Source organism: Salvelinus namaycush, chromosome 6 (assembly GCF_016432855.1).
Source record: "Salvelinus namaycush isolate Seneca chromosome 6, SaNama_1.0, whole genome shotgun sequence".
Lineage (NCBI taxonomy): Eukaryota > Metazoa > Chordata > Actinopteri > Salmoniformes > Salmonidae > Salvelinus > Salvelinus namaycush.
In genome coordinates, this window is record NC_052312.1 from 9,621,683 (window position 1) to 9,638,433 (window position 16,751).

Consider the following 16,751-nt stretch of genomic DNA (forward strand, 5'->3'; position numbering starts at 1 on the left):
ACCCTTAAATAACAGTCGGCGCACTACTTCCATCTCTTCATTTTCTCGGCTCATTCCAGCGAGGATTCGTTTGGTAAGAGCTCTATGTTAGTGTATAAACGCATAAGTAATACCCGCAGCTTTTCAATAGCTTGGAGCAGCTAGCTAGCCTCGCCATCAAGGTGCTCTGCTGTCCCCCCACTCGATTTAGTTTGTGCTATCTCGTTTGGTTTTCGTCCTTGTTTTTATTACTAACCTGGGCGATACTCGGTTTGGTATATCCGGTATTGTGGTGCTGAGGGTTTGTCCACCAGAACCCTCCTGTTCATAGCCCCCGGGTTCGGGGACTATATATTTAATTTCGGCGGGCTTGCAGTTCTCCCTGAGAATGAACTAGGTGTCACGAAGCGCAGTTATCTTGTCTAGACTCATGTGTGTTATGTAGCACTATATTGGATCACTCGAGTATGGTATTATTTCGCGCGGCAGGATACATTCCGAGTAAGATGCTTCAGTCCAAACACCTAAAAGACACCAACTGGCTGCTTTCCAAACACAACACACACCTTCCCCGTCAGCCCTCAAATTAAGTGGACACTTCTGATGACATATCATGAGGTATGATGATGAGTTGACACTTGCAGGGCAAGGTGCGCTGGCGGAAGGAATTCATTTTAAATGGTCGACCTTGGCCTAAAGTTAGTCCCACGGATGTTTTTCATTCATCATGGAACCACCAGTAGCTGTGTGCTTTTATATGCGCTCGGTCAATTTTGATTGCATTTCATGTCATGGCTAGATGACAAACCATCCGCAGACATCGAATACTAGCCATCCGACGATATCGGGTAAATCGACAATTACAATGTGTGATGTCAGGGAAAGTTGTATGGCTAACTAGCATTTCCAAAAGCTAAACAAACAAACGTCATTACGTGTTTGTGCTGTCGTGCATTATTAGCACAATTTTGAACTTTTAGATTCGTTTTTACTGATGTTGGTTTTAAGTTTTGGCTGACTTAATCTTTGAATTGAATTATGGGGCGTTTTAGGCCCTGGAATTAACAGAATCTTACACTATCACAAACGAGTGCTGAGGGGCCAAACACCCTTGCTTGGCTAATTGTTTGGACCGGTGGAAAAGATTGCAGCTAGGATTCCCGCAAGGGTAAGTGGAGGGTTTGTCTTTTACGCATTTGAAATTTCAGATTAGTACCAGGTAGTACTGCGGCTGACCCTCTTCCTTTTGTTGGCTCATTCCAGAGGAATCGCATGGTAAGATCTCTTAGTGTAAAAGTGCGGAAGTATACCCGCAGCTATTCAATATCTTGGACCAGCTACCTAGCTACCCTCTCCATCAGGGTGCTCTCCTGTCCCCCCCACTCGGAATGGCTTGTGCCATCTAGTTTGGGTTTTGTCCTTGTTTTTATTACTTGTGACAGTGTACCGACCTGGGCGATACTCGGTTTGGTCTACCAGTATTGCGGCGCTGAGGGTTTTTCTTAGTTGTCTGTGACTTGTCTGTCCCCGGAACCCTCCCGATAATAGCCTTCGGCTTCGGGGACCGTGCCTTCCCCGCAAAATCGGGAGACTGTTTGTTTCTCTCTGGTGGGCTTGCAGTGCTCCCCTGAGTGAACTAGGTGATGTGAGGTGCACCACGTTTCATCTCTCACCGGGTGCAGCCATGTTGCCTAGACTCTTGTGTGTTCCACGGTGAACGAGCTATGCAAAGTAGCTAGCTAAACGAGAGGTGACCATTGCAGGACTAAGCACAGTTATAAACACACTTTCCTGAAGTCCTGCCAACCAGCACCCCCACGTATAAAGCAAGAAATAAGCTATAAACGTGTTTGAGGTAGAATGCCCTACCCCTTTATGGTCAGGCAGTTCACACTGTTGGCTTCAGTTTTCCACAACGAAAAGCCGTTCAGCTCGTCTTCAGATAATGAGACTAAGTATGATACTGTAGGTCCCATTCTATACTATCGTAAAGTGTTTACTATAGACACTAATATTACTTTTGGCTTCATTTTCCAGTATTTGTTAGCCCGGCCATAGTGAGATTACACTGGGTTTTTCTTTAACGTAGTTGCTGGGTTGTGATAGTTTTTGTTACTGTTTTACAGTAATCAGTTTCCCTTGGAAACTCACATCTCTGCACTATTGCACTAAGGGTTTCAGTGTGTAGCTGTTTTTACTATAGTTCTTTTGCACTAATTTACAGTACAGACTAAATATCCCATAATTGGAAACTAACTATCTGAGTTTTTCTACACAGTGTGTAGCTGGGTTTACTATAGTTTTTCTGTTGCACTACTTACAGTAGGTTACATACAGTAACTGCTAGTTTCCCTCGGAAACTCACTTTTCAGCTATTACACTGCCGTGTTGCACAGTGTGTAGCTGGGGTTATTAGTTGTGTTGTACTTACAGTTAACACTAACTCCTAGTTTCCACTGGAAACGTACATCTCAGAACTATTACACTGAGGGTTTCAGTATATACTGTGCCTTTAGAAAGTATTCAGACCCCTTTACTTTTTCCACATTTTGTTACGTTACGGCCTTGTAAAATGTATTAAATATAACAATTTCCTCAGCAATCTACACACAATACCCCATAATGACAAAGTGAAACAGGTTTTTAGAAATGTTTGCAAATGTATTAAAAATAAAAAAAAACGATACCTTGTTTACATAAGTATTCAGACCCTTTGCTATGAGACTTGAAATTTAGCTCAGGCGCATCCTGTTTCCATTGATCATCCTTGAGATGTTTCTACAACTTGATTGGAGTTCGTCTGTGGTCAATTCAATTGATTGGACATGATTTGGAAAGGTACACACCTGTCTATATAAGATCCCACAGTTGACAGTGCATGTCAAAGCAAAAACCAAGCCATGATGTTGAAGGAATTGTCCGTAGAGCTCCGAGACAGGAATGTGTCGAGGCACAGATCTGGAGAAGGGTACCAACATTTCTGCAGCATTGAAGGTCCCTAAGAATGCAGTGGCCTCCATCATTCTTAAGTGGAAGAAGTTTGGAACCACCAAGACACTTCCTAGAGCTGGCCGCCTGGCCAAACTGAGCAATCGGGGGAGAATGGCCTTGGTCAGAGAGGTGACCAAGAATACGATGGTCACTCTGTTAGAGCTCTAGAGTTCCTCTGTGGAGATGGGAGAAACTTCCAGAAGTACAACTATCGCTGCAGCATTCCACCAATCGGGCCTTTATGGTAGAGTGTCCAGACGGAAGCCACTCCTCAGTAAAAGGCACATGACAGCCCGCTTGGAGTTCGCAAAAAGGCACCTTAAGCCTCTCAGACCATGAGAAATAAGATTCTCTGGTCTGATGAAACCAAGATTGAACTCTTCGGCATGAATACCAAGTATCACTTCTGGAGGAAACTTGGCACCATCCCTACGGTGAAGCATGGTGGTGGCAGCATCATGTTGTGGGGATGTTCTTTTCAGCGGCATGGACTGGGAGACTAGTCAGGATCGAGGGAAGGATTAACATAAAGTACAAGAGAGATCCTTGATGAAAACCTGCTCCAGAACGCTCAGGACCTCAGACTGGGGTGAAGGTTCACCTTCCAACAGGACAACAACTCTAAGAACACAGCCAAGACTACACAGGAGTGGCTTCGGGACAAGTCTCTGAATGTCCTTTAGTGGCCCAGCCAGAGCCCAGACTTTAACCCGATCGAACATCTCTGGAGAGATCTGATGGGACGACTGTGTGATCATGCTCTCTGTAGCCGACGTGAGAAAGACCTTTAAACAGGTCAACATACACAAGGCTGCGGAGCCAGACGGATTACTAGGAGATGTGCTCCGGGCATGTGCTTACCAACTGGCAGGTGTCTTCACTGACATTTTCAACATGTCCCTGATTGAGTCTGTAATTCCAACATGTTTCAAGCAGACCACCATAGTCCCTGTGCTCAAGAACACAAAGGCAACCTGCCTAAATGACTACAGACCCGTAGCACTCATGTCCGTAGCCATGAAGTGCTTTGAAAGGTTGGTAATGGCTCACATCAACACGACTATCCCAGAAACCCTAGACCCACTCCAATTTGCATACCACCCAAACAGATCCACAGATGATGCAATCTCTATTGCACTCCACACTGCCCTTTCCCATCTGGACAAAATTAACACTTATGTGAGAATGCTATTCATTGACTACAGCTCAGCGTTCAACACCATAGTACCCTCAAAGCTCATCATTAAGCTAAGGATCCTGGGACTAAACACCTCCCTCTGCAACTGGATCCTGGACTTCCTGACGGGCCGCCCCCAGGTGGTGAGGGTAGGTAGCAACACATCTGCCTCACTGATCCTCAACACTGGAGCTCCCCAGGGGTGCGTGCTCAGTCCCCTCCTGTACTCCCTTTTCACCCACGACTGCATGGCCAGGCACGACTCCAACACCATCAAGTTTGCAGATGACACAACAGTGGTAGTAGGCCTGATCAACGACGAGGCAGCTTATAGGGAGGAGGTCAGAGACCTGGCCGGGTGGTGCCAGAATAACAACCTATCCCTCAACGTAACCAAGACTAAGGAGATGGTTGTGGACTACAGGAAAAGGAGGACCGAGCATGCCCCCATTCTCATCGATGGGGCTGTAGTGGAGCAGGTTGAGAGCTTTAAGTTCCTTGGTGTCCACATCAACAACAAACTAGAATGGTCCTAACACACCAAGACAGTCGTGAAGAGGGCACGACAAAGCCTATTCCCCCTCAGGAAACTAAAAAGATTTGGCATGGGTCCTGAGATCCTCAAAAGGTTCTACAGCTGCAACATTGAGAGCATCCTAAATGGTTGCATCACTGCCTGGTACGGCAATTGCTCGGCCTCTGACCGCAAGGCACTACAGAGGGTAGTGCGTATGGCCCAGTACATCACTGAGGCTAAGCTGCCTGCCATCCAGGACCTCTACACCAGGCGGTGTCAGAGGAAGGCCCTAAAAATTGTCAAAAACCCCAGCCACCCCAGTCATAGACTGTTCTCTCTACTACCGCATGGCAAGCGGTACCGGAGTGCCAAGTCTAGGACAAAAAAGGCTTCTCAACCGTTTTTACCCCCAAGCCATAAGACTCCTGAACAGGTAATCAAATGGCTACCCAGACTATTTGCATTGTGTGCCCCCCAACCCCTCTTTTGACACTGCTGCTACTCTCTGATTATCATATGTGCATAGTCACTTTAGCTATATATTCAAATGCATAATACCTCAATTGGGCCGACCAACCAGTGCTCCCAAACATTGGCTAACCGGGCTATCTGCATTGTGTCCCACCCACCACCCGCAAACCCCTCTCTTACACTACTGCTACTCTCTGTTCATCATATATGCATAGTCACTTTAACCATATCTACATGTACATACACCAGTGTCTGTATGTAGCCTCCCAACTTTTATAGCCTCGATACTGTATATAGCCTGTCTTTTTACTGTTTTATTTCTTTACTTCACTATTGTTCACCTAATACCTTTTTTGCACTATTGGTTAGAGCTTGTAAGTAAGGTCTACCTACACTACACCTGTTGTATTCGGGGGCACGTGACAAATAAACTTTGATTTGATTTGAAAATAGCTGGGCAGCAACTAGGGTTGCACATTTTGGGGAATATTCAGAGGTGGAAACTTTACGTGGGAATATATGGGAATTAATATTAATACTATTTAAATGTAGATGTTTTTAAACTCAGCAACAACAACAAAAAAGTCCTCACTGTCAAGTGCATTTATTTTCATTACTTAACCTGGATAAATATTTGCATGACCATAAGATTCAACAACTGCGACATAAACTGAACAAGTTCCACAGACATGTGACTAACAGAAATGGAATAATGTGTCCTTGAACAAATGGGAGTTCAAAATCAAAAGTAACTCAGTATCTGGTGTGACCACCAGCTGCATTAAGCACTGCAGTGCATCTCCTCCTCATGGACTGCACCAGATTTGCCCGTTCTTGCTGTGAGATGTTACCCCACTCTTCCACCAAGGCACCTGCAAGTTCCCGGACATTTCTGGGGGGATGGCCCTAGCCTTCACCCTCCGTTCCAACGATCCCAGACGTGCTCAATGGGATTGAGATCCGGGCTCTTCGCTGGCCATGGCAGAACAGTGACATTCTTGTCTTGAAGGAAATCACGCACAGAACAAGCATTACGGCAGGTTGCATTGTCATGCTGGAGGGTCATGTCAGGATGAGCATGCAGGAAGGGTACCACATGAGGGAGGATGATGTCTTCCCTGTAACGCACAGCGTTGAGATTGCCTGCAATGACAACATACTCAGTCCGATGATGCTGTGACACACCGCCCCAGACCATGACGAACCCTCCACCTCCAAATTGATCCCGCTCCAGAGTACAGGCCTCGGTGGAACACTCATTTCTTTGACGATAAACGCGAATCTGACCATCACCCCTGGTGAGAGAACCACGACTCATCAGTGAAGAGCACTTTTTGCCAGTCCTGTCTGGTCCAGCGACGGTGGGTTTGCCCATAGGTGACGTTGTTGCCGGTGATGTCTGATGAGGACCTGCCTTACAACAGGCCTACAAGCCCTCAGTCCATTCTCTCTCAGCCTATTGCGGACAGTCTGATGGAGGGATTGTGTGTTCCTGGTGTAACTCGGTCAGTTGTTGTTGCCATCCTGTACCTGTCCCGCAGGTGTGATGTTCGGATGTACCGATCCTGTACAGTTGTTACACGTGGTCTGCCACTGCAAGGACGATCAGCTGTCCGTCCTGTCTCCCTGTAGCGCTGTATTAGGCGTCTCACAGTATGGATATTGCAATTTATTGCAGTCCTCATGCCTCCTTGCAGCATGCCTAAGGCACGTTCACGCAAATGAGCAGGGACCCTGGGCATCTTTCTTTTGGTGTTTTTCAGGGTCCGTTAGAAAGGCCTCTTTTTAGTGTCCTAAATTTTCATAACTGACCTTAATTACCTACCGTCTGTAAGCTGCTAGTGTCTTAACGACTGTTCCACAGGTGCATGTGCATTTAATTGTTCATGGTTCATTGAACAAGCATGGGAAACAGTGTTTAAACCCTTTACAATGAAGATCTGTGAAGTTATTTGGATTTTTACGAATTCTTTGAAAGACAGCGTCCTGAAAAGGGATCGTTCCTCTTTTTGCCGAGTTTATTTACCATATCATATGGAGACAAACAAACATTTTACCTTGTCATAAGTAGACATGGCAAATGATTAAGTCCTTCCAATAGGAAAAAAAATACTATTTAGTTACGAATTGACTCTTCACATGGGATGATTTCACTGAACAACAAAAGGGAATATTGAATGATCCCCAATGATCCATCGCATCTCCCAAAAACATTTTCAACATCTGTGAAATGATAGTCTAGAAACTAAAGCTTTGGTTGTCTTCCTCAGGCTTCCATGTCTTTTCCCTGGACCTCCTCAATGTCCACCTCTTGAACGTCAGACTCTGAAGCCTAATCTTCACTGTCACTTTCCAAACTTGTTGATGGCTTGTTGTCAGGCTCAAAAAGCCTCAAATTTGCCACCAGGCCAAGGTGGCGAGGCACAGTAGTGTTGAAACCATAGGCCTTGTTGATCTCTGCACCAGACAGGATGCTGTTGCCAGCATACTTGGTGTCCAACATGTACGCTGCGGCGTGTGTGGGCTTCAGGCAGAAGTCTTCAAGCTTTTTGATGTATTTCAGAACTGCAGTTTCCACTGTTTGGAGCAGTGAAGTGGGCAGGGCAGTATGGATTTCTTCTCTTACATCTGCAAGCAGAGTCTGAACATCAGACAGGATGGCATTGTCTCCCTCAATCTGTGCAATGGCTACTGCTATAGGTTTCAGGAGTTTCAGGCTGCGTACCACTCTCCCAAAATGCATCATCCAGGAGGATCCTCTTGATGGGGCTGTCCATATCGGCAGACTGATATGCCATTTCTTGGAGAGACTCCTTCCCCTCCAGGAGACTGTCAAACATGATGACAACACCACCCCAATGAGTGTTGCTGGGGAGCTTCAATGTGGTGCTCTTATTCTTCTCATGTTGCTTGGTGAGGTAGATTGCTGCTATAATTTGAAGACCCTTCACATACCTAACCATTTGCTTGGCTCTCTTGTAGAGTATCCATTTTTTTGAGTGCCATGATGTCTTTTGAGGAGTAGATTCAATTCATTAGCAGCACAGCCAATGGGTGTGATGTGAGGGTAGGACTCCTCCACTTTAGACCAAGCAGCCTTCATGTTCACAGCATTGTGTCACCAGTGCAAATACCTTCTGGTGTCCAAGGTCATTGACTGCCTTCAGCTCATCTGCAATGTAGAGACTGGTGTGTCTGTGCTCTTGTAGAATACTGGTTGAGGGGTGGAGATGATGCAGTTAATTATTCCTTGTCCACGAACATTCAACCACCCATCAGAGACGATTGCAATAGTCTGCTTTCTCTATTATTTGCTTGACCTTCACTTGAACTCTGCATCCAGCAAATGAGTAGATAAAGCATGTCTGGTTGGAGGGGTGTATGCTGGGCGAAGAACATTCAGAAATATCTTCCAATACACATTGCCTGTGAGCATCAGAGGTGAACCAGTTCCATACACAGCTCGAGCAAGACATTCATCAGCAATTCTGACTACGTTCCTCCGTTGAGTCAAAAAAATATATGATTCCAAGAGGACCATGAGCCGTTGCTACCGATAAGGTGTCTGATTCATAATTTTCACCTCGAACAGAAATAGAGGGGCTTTTGTCAGAGGTTGCTTGTTGTGAGCGCTGAGGGAACTTTATGCACTTGGCCAGATGATTCTGCATCTTTGTTTTATTCTTTACATATTATTTGGCACAGTATTTGCAAATGTACAAAGATTTTTATTTTCCATTGGCTGCAGTGAAATGTCTCCACACATCAGATGGCAGTTGGCAGTGGCAGTTTCCTGTTAAGATTAGGGGGGGGAAATAGAACAAAAACTCCAATTCCATGTACAGATAAATAGTTAAGCAGTTAGATTAAACAGCTCCTTTGTAAGATAAATGTTTTAAAATGAAACCTGTATGGGAACAGGTGAATTAACACTCAGTTAGCAGGCTCAAGCAAGCTAAAACCCACATGGTAGCAGAAACTAACTAGTAGAAAGTGTTAACAAGTTAGAAATGTTTTAAACACACTTTGCTGTAGGCTACTATTTACTAGTTAACAAAAAATAATGCATGTCACATAAAATATATTCACCCCACCCAGTATTGTAATCAAAACTTACCAGAAAGCATGAGTCCTTGGCTCAGACAGTGTAGTAGTGTGGGCTCAATAGCATCTCATTAGTGTGCAAGATCTTGAGAATCAGCTGTACATGTGATGGAAGAATGCACTGTGCATGCAGAGGGTTACAATTCCTATGAATTGAGGATAGTTTAACCAAAATATGCCACAAGACCTATAATATCCTTGTGTATCCCACAAAAAAAAGGTTTACTGTTATAATCTAACTTTTTTTAAATTAATTTTTGCCCGGGAATTTGGGAAATTAACCTCCCACGGAAAAATTCCGTGGAGTTTCTGACCCTTTGCAACCCTAGCAGCAACGCTCCCCATCCAACCTGACGGAGCTTGCAGAGAATAATGGGAGAAACTCCCCAAATACAGGTGTGCCAAGCTTGTAGTGTCATACCCAAGAAGACTCGATGCTGTAATCGCTGCCAAAGGTGCTTTAACAAAGTACTGAGGAAACGGACTGAATACTTATGTAAATGCCTATTTCATTTTTTTATTTTCATGAATTAGCAACAACAAAAAAATGTTTTTGCTTTGTCATTATGGGGTATTATGTATAGATTGAGGGGGGGGGGTTGAATCAATTTTAGAGTAAGGCTGTAACGTAACAAAATGTGGAAAAAGTCGAGGGGTCTGAATACTTTCCGAAGGCACTGTAGCTGGGTTTACTGTAGTTTTGTTACTTTAGTTTACAGTACAGATACTATCTATCCTAGTTTCCCTTAGAAACTTGCAAAACAGCTAGATTCCACTGCTGGTCTTGTGCAGTGTGTAGCTGGGGTTGCCATTTTGTTACACTGCAGGGTATGTCTTCCTCCCACAGAGAGAAACTACCATTTCCAGTGGGGGGGGTTTTCTTGAGAAATGCCAGGTGACCCTGCCTGTGTGGCACTCTGTAGTCACCCTGAGGTGCTGGCTGGCATTGGCACAGGCCCAAAATCCAAACAGAGGCAAGTGGAGTCCACATGGGCACTGAATATAGTGATGGAAGGCTACGACCTCCGATGCTGGCCACCGCTGTAGTTTTGATTTTCTAGTGTTAATGCCCTGGTTGACAATTTTTCAGAAGAAGTTCAGATTACCTACATCCAAACCCCTCATTCTGGCCAAGGGTTCTGTCTGACAGACACATTAACCGGTCAAGAAAGTTGTCCACACTCGCTGTTGCAGGTGAACTAGGGTTTTCCCCCCAGTGTGTTGTGCCTTGCTAGAGCAATGGACACTTTTCACAGACGCAGGCAATACGAAAGCTTTATCAGGTAACTATGGTGAGAGTGTTGTGCAAGGGCCTATCCAACCTGATTCTCACATTGCATGGTGGACACTGTTACGGCAGCATTTTGGCCGCCCTGGTTGCCTTTGCCTTTTGAAGTGGTGGCACATTCCACTGTAGGAATTAACTGCCTTACCTGGATGTTTGGATAGTCTGCCCCATCAGTGAACAGGCCACAACAGACACAAGGACCCTCTTGACACACATTCGAGTTATGGGACCTGACCCCCTCGCGGAAGGTGATCTACCTCAGGATGTCCATAGACTCGACTCTCATGAGGGCACATCTCCCTTAGGCGAGAGTAACAAAATTGGTGGCTTCACTGTTGGTTCCACTGGGCATTCTCCATCAGGCCACTCATGCGATGGTTCAACTCCCACAGGCAGCCCCCAAAACAACAGACACCGTCAACTGTTCGTGATTAGTGAATGTTTGAGGACCTCATCGAAGTGGCTATCCCGCTCCTTCCTGGTAAATGGTGTGAGCCTGATCCGAGTCCACCGCAGAGAGCTGGTGTGCACTGAAGCCTCTGACAGGTTGAGGTGCTGTGTTCAGAGGCAGTTGGCCATTGGATCAATGTGCTGGAGCTAGCTGGTTTGCCTAGCTCTTCAACCATTCCAGCCCTACCTGGTAGGACAGCATTTCCTAATCCAATGGTTCGGGAGCTCTTGCCATGGGCCCAGACCCGTTCGGCATTGATCAGAGTAGCACATATCCCAGGGTTCTTGAACAATGCAGCAGACATGCTCTTGAGAGATGCTGCTTTACGCTTTCCAATGGTTCAGCCTCTCGGGGACACCATGGAAGCTGCCCTTAAGGCCCGACCTTCTCTTCAGGCTAGGGGACCACTGGCATCTGGAATGACATGCTTCGGGCTTGGCCTCAAAGGCGTTAGTGGACCAGTCTTGGCCTTCAGGACAATGTGGTGAACACATTGCAGAGCGCCATGGTTTCTTCCACCACTGCGTCATATGAAATGTGGTGGGGCATATTCTGTACCTGGTTTGAGAGCAATATGTGCAAACGGTTTTCAGTCACTGCTTGATCCGGGCTGAGCGGAATCCACATTTAGTGTATTTAGCCGTCATGACGAAGGCCAAGAGGGACCCATGGCTGGCTACCCATTGCTCTCCAAATTTTATGAAGGGAGTTCAACTTCAGTGTCCAACAATGGCCCGCTCGGTGCCAAACTGGAACGTTGACGTTGTGCTGTCAGCGCTTGCTAAGCCGCCCTTGAGCCCCTAGAGTCGATGACTTTGAAGCACCTATCCATGAAGATGGCATTCCTGTTGGCTATTACCTCCACTAAGAGGGTGAGTAAACTTCATGCCTTTTTCAGTGAGCACTGAATGCATTTCAGAATTAGTCCAGACGACGAGTTTCACCCTCCGTCTTAACCCCTCATTCTTGACAGACGTGAACCGGCCCTTAACATTTGTCCGCAAATGCTCCTCCCGCGGCTTCTGCTGTAATGGCGCATTCTACTAGAGGACTAGCTAAATCGTGGGCACTGCTGCAAGGAGTTCCCCTCAATAACGTGCGCTTTAGCCAGTTGGGCATCATCTAGCACCTTTTTCTAGTTACTATCGAGTCATTGTTGCACTGTGCTTGGTGTTGCCTCCATTTCCCTGAGTGGGGACGGAGGGATGTAGCAACTATGACTGCGCTGAGCTCAGTCCTACGGGACTTTGTTCTCTGTCTGACCCTTACCTAGTTCACCGATTTAAAAAAATAAAATAATAATAATAAATAAATAAAAAATGTATTTTTTTTTATATGGTATTGTGATACCATATTGGAGTGATCCAATATAGTGCTACATAACGAAGGTTATGTATGTAACCACGGTTATTTGAGCTATTGGATCACTCAAATCCTCTGTCTGTGATCTACAGTGCTTCAAAGGACACAAGGTGGAAGTAGTTCGGCGGCAGTTACTTAAGGGGGTCAGCCGCAGCACTACACGGGACTAATCAGAAATTATTACGCAATGTATACTGCCGCGCGGAAGGATACCATATGGGAGTTATCCACATAAGTAGTTACACTTATTACACATAAGAGTGATCCACACGTAACCTTTATTTTTCTAATAAACTCAGCAAAAAAGTAAACGTCCCCTTTTCATGACACTGTCTTTCAAAGATAATTCGTAAAAATCCAAGTAACTTCACAGATCTTCATTGTAAAGGGTTTAAACACTGCTAGTTTAATGAACCATAAACGATTAATGAACACGCACCTGTGGAACGGCTGTTAAGACACTAACGGCTTACAGACGGTAAGCAATTAAGGTCACAGTTATGAAAACTTAGAACACTGAAGAGGCCTTTCTACTGACTCTGAAAAACACAAAAAGAAAGATGCCCAGGGTCCATGCTCATCTGCGTGAACGTGCCTTAGGCATGCTGCAAGGAGGCATGAGGACTGCAGATGTGGCCAGGGCAATAAATTGCAATATCTGTACTGTGAGACGCCTAAGACGGGGAGACAGGATGGACAGCTGATCGTCCTCGCCTTGGCAGACCACGTGTAACAACACCTGCACAGGATCGGTACATCCGAACATTACACCTACAGGACAGGTACAGGATGGACAGCTGATCGTCCTTGCAGTGGCAGACCACGTGTAACACCTGCACAGGATCGGTACATACGAACATTACACCTACAGGACAGGTACAGGATGGCAACAACAACTGCCCGAGTTACACCAGGAAAGCACAATCCCTCCATCAGTGCTCAGACTGTTCGCAATAGGCTGAGAGAGGCTGGACTGAGGGCTTGTAGACCTGTTGTAAGGCAGGTCCTCACCAGACATCACCGGGCAACAACAATAGGTGACTATGGGCACAAACCCACCATCGCTGGACCAGACAGGACTGGCAAAAAGTGCTCTTCACTGACGAGTCGTGGTTTTGTCTTACCCAGGGGTGGTGGTCAGATTTGTGTTTATCGTCGAAGGAATGAGCGTTACACCGAGGCCTGTACTCTGGAGAGGGATTGATTTGGAGGGTTCAACATGGTCTGGGGCGGTGTGTCACAGCATCATCGGACTGAGCTTGTCATTGCAGGCAATCTCAACGCTGTGCGTTACAGGGAAGACATCCTCCTCCCTCATGTGGTACCCTTCCTGCAGGCTCATCCTAACATAATCCTCCAGCATGACAATGCCACCTGCCATACTGCTTGTTCTGTGCATGATTTCCTGCAAGACAGGAATGTCAGTGTTCTGCCATGGCTAGCGAAGAGCCCGAATCTCAATCCCATTGAGCACGTCTGGGACCTGTTGGATCGGAGGGTGAGGGCTAGGGCCATTATCCCCCAGAAATGTACGGGAACTTGCAGGTGCCTTGGTGGAAGAGTGGGGTAACATCTCACAGCAAGAACTGGCAAATCTGGTGCAGTCCGTAAGGAGATGCACTGCAGTACTTCATGCAGCTGGTGGCCACACCAGATACTGACTTTTGATTTTAACCCTCCCTTCAAGGACACATTATTCCATTTCTGTTAGTCACATGTCTGTGGAACTTGTTCAGTTTGTCGTAGTTGTTGAATCGTATGATGTTCATACAAATATTTACACATGTTAAGTTTGTTGAAAATAGACGCAGTTGACAGTGAGAGGACAATTTGTTTTGCTTAGGTACCGTTCGCTAGGCTACATGCTATTTTGTATACGGAGTGTTTCAAAGTTTTGCTAGCGACATTGAAATCATGGAGGCTTGAGCAGGCTTAAACATTGCTAGCTGGCCAGCTACCTTAGTACAGAAACATTTCATTACTATACTGTAAGTTGCTCTGTTCATGCAAGTAAAATGTAAATACAGAGTTCTAAACATTTATCCATGCTAACGAGCTAGCTAGCTGTTTAACAAAGCTAGGCCAAAACAGCTTCTATCTTTGATTGTACGAGCTCATTGTGGGCTTTCCATGCTCTCTGTTGTATGCTTGTTCGGGATGAGTGCAAAGGCAGTGTTCTCATGAACAAGGTTTTATAACTTTTCCTACTCAAACTAACATCCATGCTTATCTACAGGAAAATTGTGCACCCATTTGACCATTGCTGAGAACCCACCCCAGGAACCCCTTATTGAGATTCCACCATGGAGGATGTTCAGGTGGAGGAAGATGTCCCAAAGGAGGGGGCAGAGGTGGAGAACACAGAGCCATTACCTGCAGAGAGCTATGCAGCAGAGTCCATGGCTGCAGACATGGACCCCTGGATCATATTTGACTCTCGCAAAACGCCTGCAGCTGAGTTTGACGCCTGGCTGGAGACCAACAGGCCATCCCAGGTGGGGCGCTTTGGGGACGAGGAGGGTGGTAAGGGACCTGTGGGGTGGATCGCTGTGTTGGGCCCGGACCACTGCCCTGCCACAGGGGACATCACTGGACTCCAGGCGAGCTGGGAGAGGCTGCTGACCAGCGGGAGAACCATCACCTTCCAGACTGTGAAAGAACTGGCACTGAACCACAGGGTGCTCACCGGCAAGTGGCTGATGCACCTGGACTCAGGCTTCAAGGTGGACCATGCCTGGGAGTGTGTGGCCAGAGCAGCCGTGGAAGGGAAGATCCTCCAGACCAAGGTGAGCCCGCGCGACCCCACGTCTGACCGTAAGCATGTCATCTGTTCCTATAACAAGGACTTCACAGATGAGAACGAGGTGATGAGGCTGGATGCAGTCATCCGGGCCACGGGCGTCAAGTGCTTGCTGTCCTTCAAGCCGGATGTTTACACTTACCTGGGTATTTACCGCAACAACCGCTGGAATCTCTGCCCCACAATCTACGAGAGCAAGTACGACCTGGAGTGTGTGCCCCGACGTTCCCACATCGTCAACAAAGTCACCAATCTGGAGGTCACCTAGGAAAGGAGTGTGGGAGGATAGTTTGCTATTGCTAAACAAGCGCTTAGTGTTGGACACGCCATGAATTAGGCTATATTGTACAGCACTGTACTTCTGACTTGGGTTCAGTTAATTCCCCGAAGTATGGGGTTTAATATTTCTGAGATCTTCCTATACGTCTCGAAGCAGACTTGTTCATCATGCTGAAATTAATTTCAGATAATTTCTTGCCATAGTTCATTGCAGGGTGCTTCAAGATTCAGATTATATTGTCTACATACAAGCAAAAAATTTGTAAATCAAGTCTTTAATTTACTTATTCGGTAGTGCAGCTGCCATCCACAACTCTGAAACCAGAGCTTGTCACTGGTCATGCAGTGACTGAATACATGCATGTTTTGTTGTGATTCTGTACCTTTTAACATTTACAAAGATGTCAAGTTATCTGTAATAAAAATGTCTTACCATTTTCATTGTTTGGCTTCAATATGTTTTGTGCTCAATGTCATCAATTGCCAAATAAATGTATTTTAAACATTCTCTGTTGTATTGTCAGTTATCCTCTACAGGATGGGTGGGTCCCCCATGAAACGGTTGAGCTAACGTATGCTAATGCGATTAGCATTAGATTGTAAGTAACAAGATTTTCCCAGGACATAGATATATCTGATATTGGCAGAAAGCTTAAATTCTTGTTAATCTAACTGCACTGTCCAATTTACAGTAGCTATTACAGTGAAAGAATACCATGCTATTGTTTGAGGAGAGTGCACCGTTAATAATAAACCAATTAGGCACATTAGGGCAGTCTTGATACAAAATTTAACAGAAATGCAATGGTTCATTGGACCAGTCTACAACTTTGCACATACATTGCTGCCATCTTGTGGCAAATCTAAGTTGTGCCTGGGCTGGAATAATACATTACATTTCTCTTGCATTTCAAACCATAATACAAATAAAAAACCAATGTGTTATTTTGTACCAACTTTTACCAGATCTGTGTTATTCTCCTTCTCCTAGTTCACATTTCCACATACTTCAAAGTGTTTCCTTTCAAATGGTATCAATAATATGCATATCCTTGCTTCAGGTCCTGAGCTACAGGCAGTTAGATTTGGGTATGTAATTTCAGGCGCAAATTTTAAAGGGGATTATTTATACTGTATTGAGTGACAGTGGGAAGTGTAGTAGGCAACACGTACAATCACTTAGCAAACCCAAATGTTTAAATTAATCTAATTTTCTGTCTGCATATAATATTATACAAGTGTCTGTTTTCAGAGGCAGCATTGACTTAAGTACAGAGTTATCGTTTAAACATGTTTTATTTGATGTAAAATGAACTGCAGCCGAAGTTCATA

At 45.5% G+C, this 16,751-nt stretch overlaps 1 protein-coding gene across 3 annotated transcripts; it reads left to right on the forward strand.

Annotated features, from left to right (window-relative positions):
• Position 1: 1 nt before the first annotated feature.
• On the forward strand, positions 2-15,926 carry LOC120049600 (UPF0696 protein C11orf68 homolog). Of its 3 annotated transcripts, none has more exons than XM_038995893.1 (2): positions 2-73; positions 14,577-15,926. In XM_038995893.1, exon 2 carries the CDS (start codon positions 14,644-14,646, stop codon positions 15,406-15,408), a length of 765 nt encoding a protein of 254 aa, XP_038851821.1. In that variant the 5' UTR covers positions 2-73; positions 14,577-14,643; the 3' UTR covers positions 15,409-15,926. The 3 variants fall into 3 exon arrangements, with proteins under 3 accessions (XP_038851821.1, XP_038851822.1, XP_038851823.1); XM_038995894.1 differs by lacking the exon at positions 2-73 and adding an exon at positions 1,036-1,147; XM_038995895.1 differs by lacking the exon at positions 2-73 and adding an exon at positions 11,257-11,850.
• The last annotated feature ends 825 nt before the right edge of the window (positions 15,927-16,751 follow it).

Bases quoted from the DNA above. Each gene is read 5' to 3' on its own strand.
- LOC120049600 (XM_038995893.1), top strand. From the start codon at position 14,644: ATGGAGGATGTTCAGGTGGAGGAAGATGTCCCAAAGGAGGGGGCAGAG.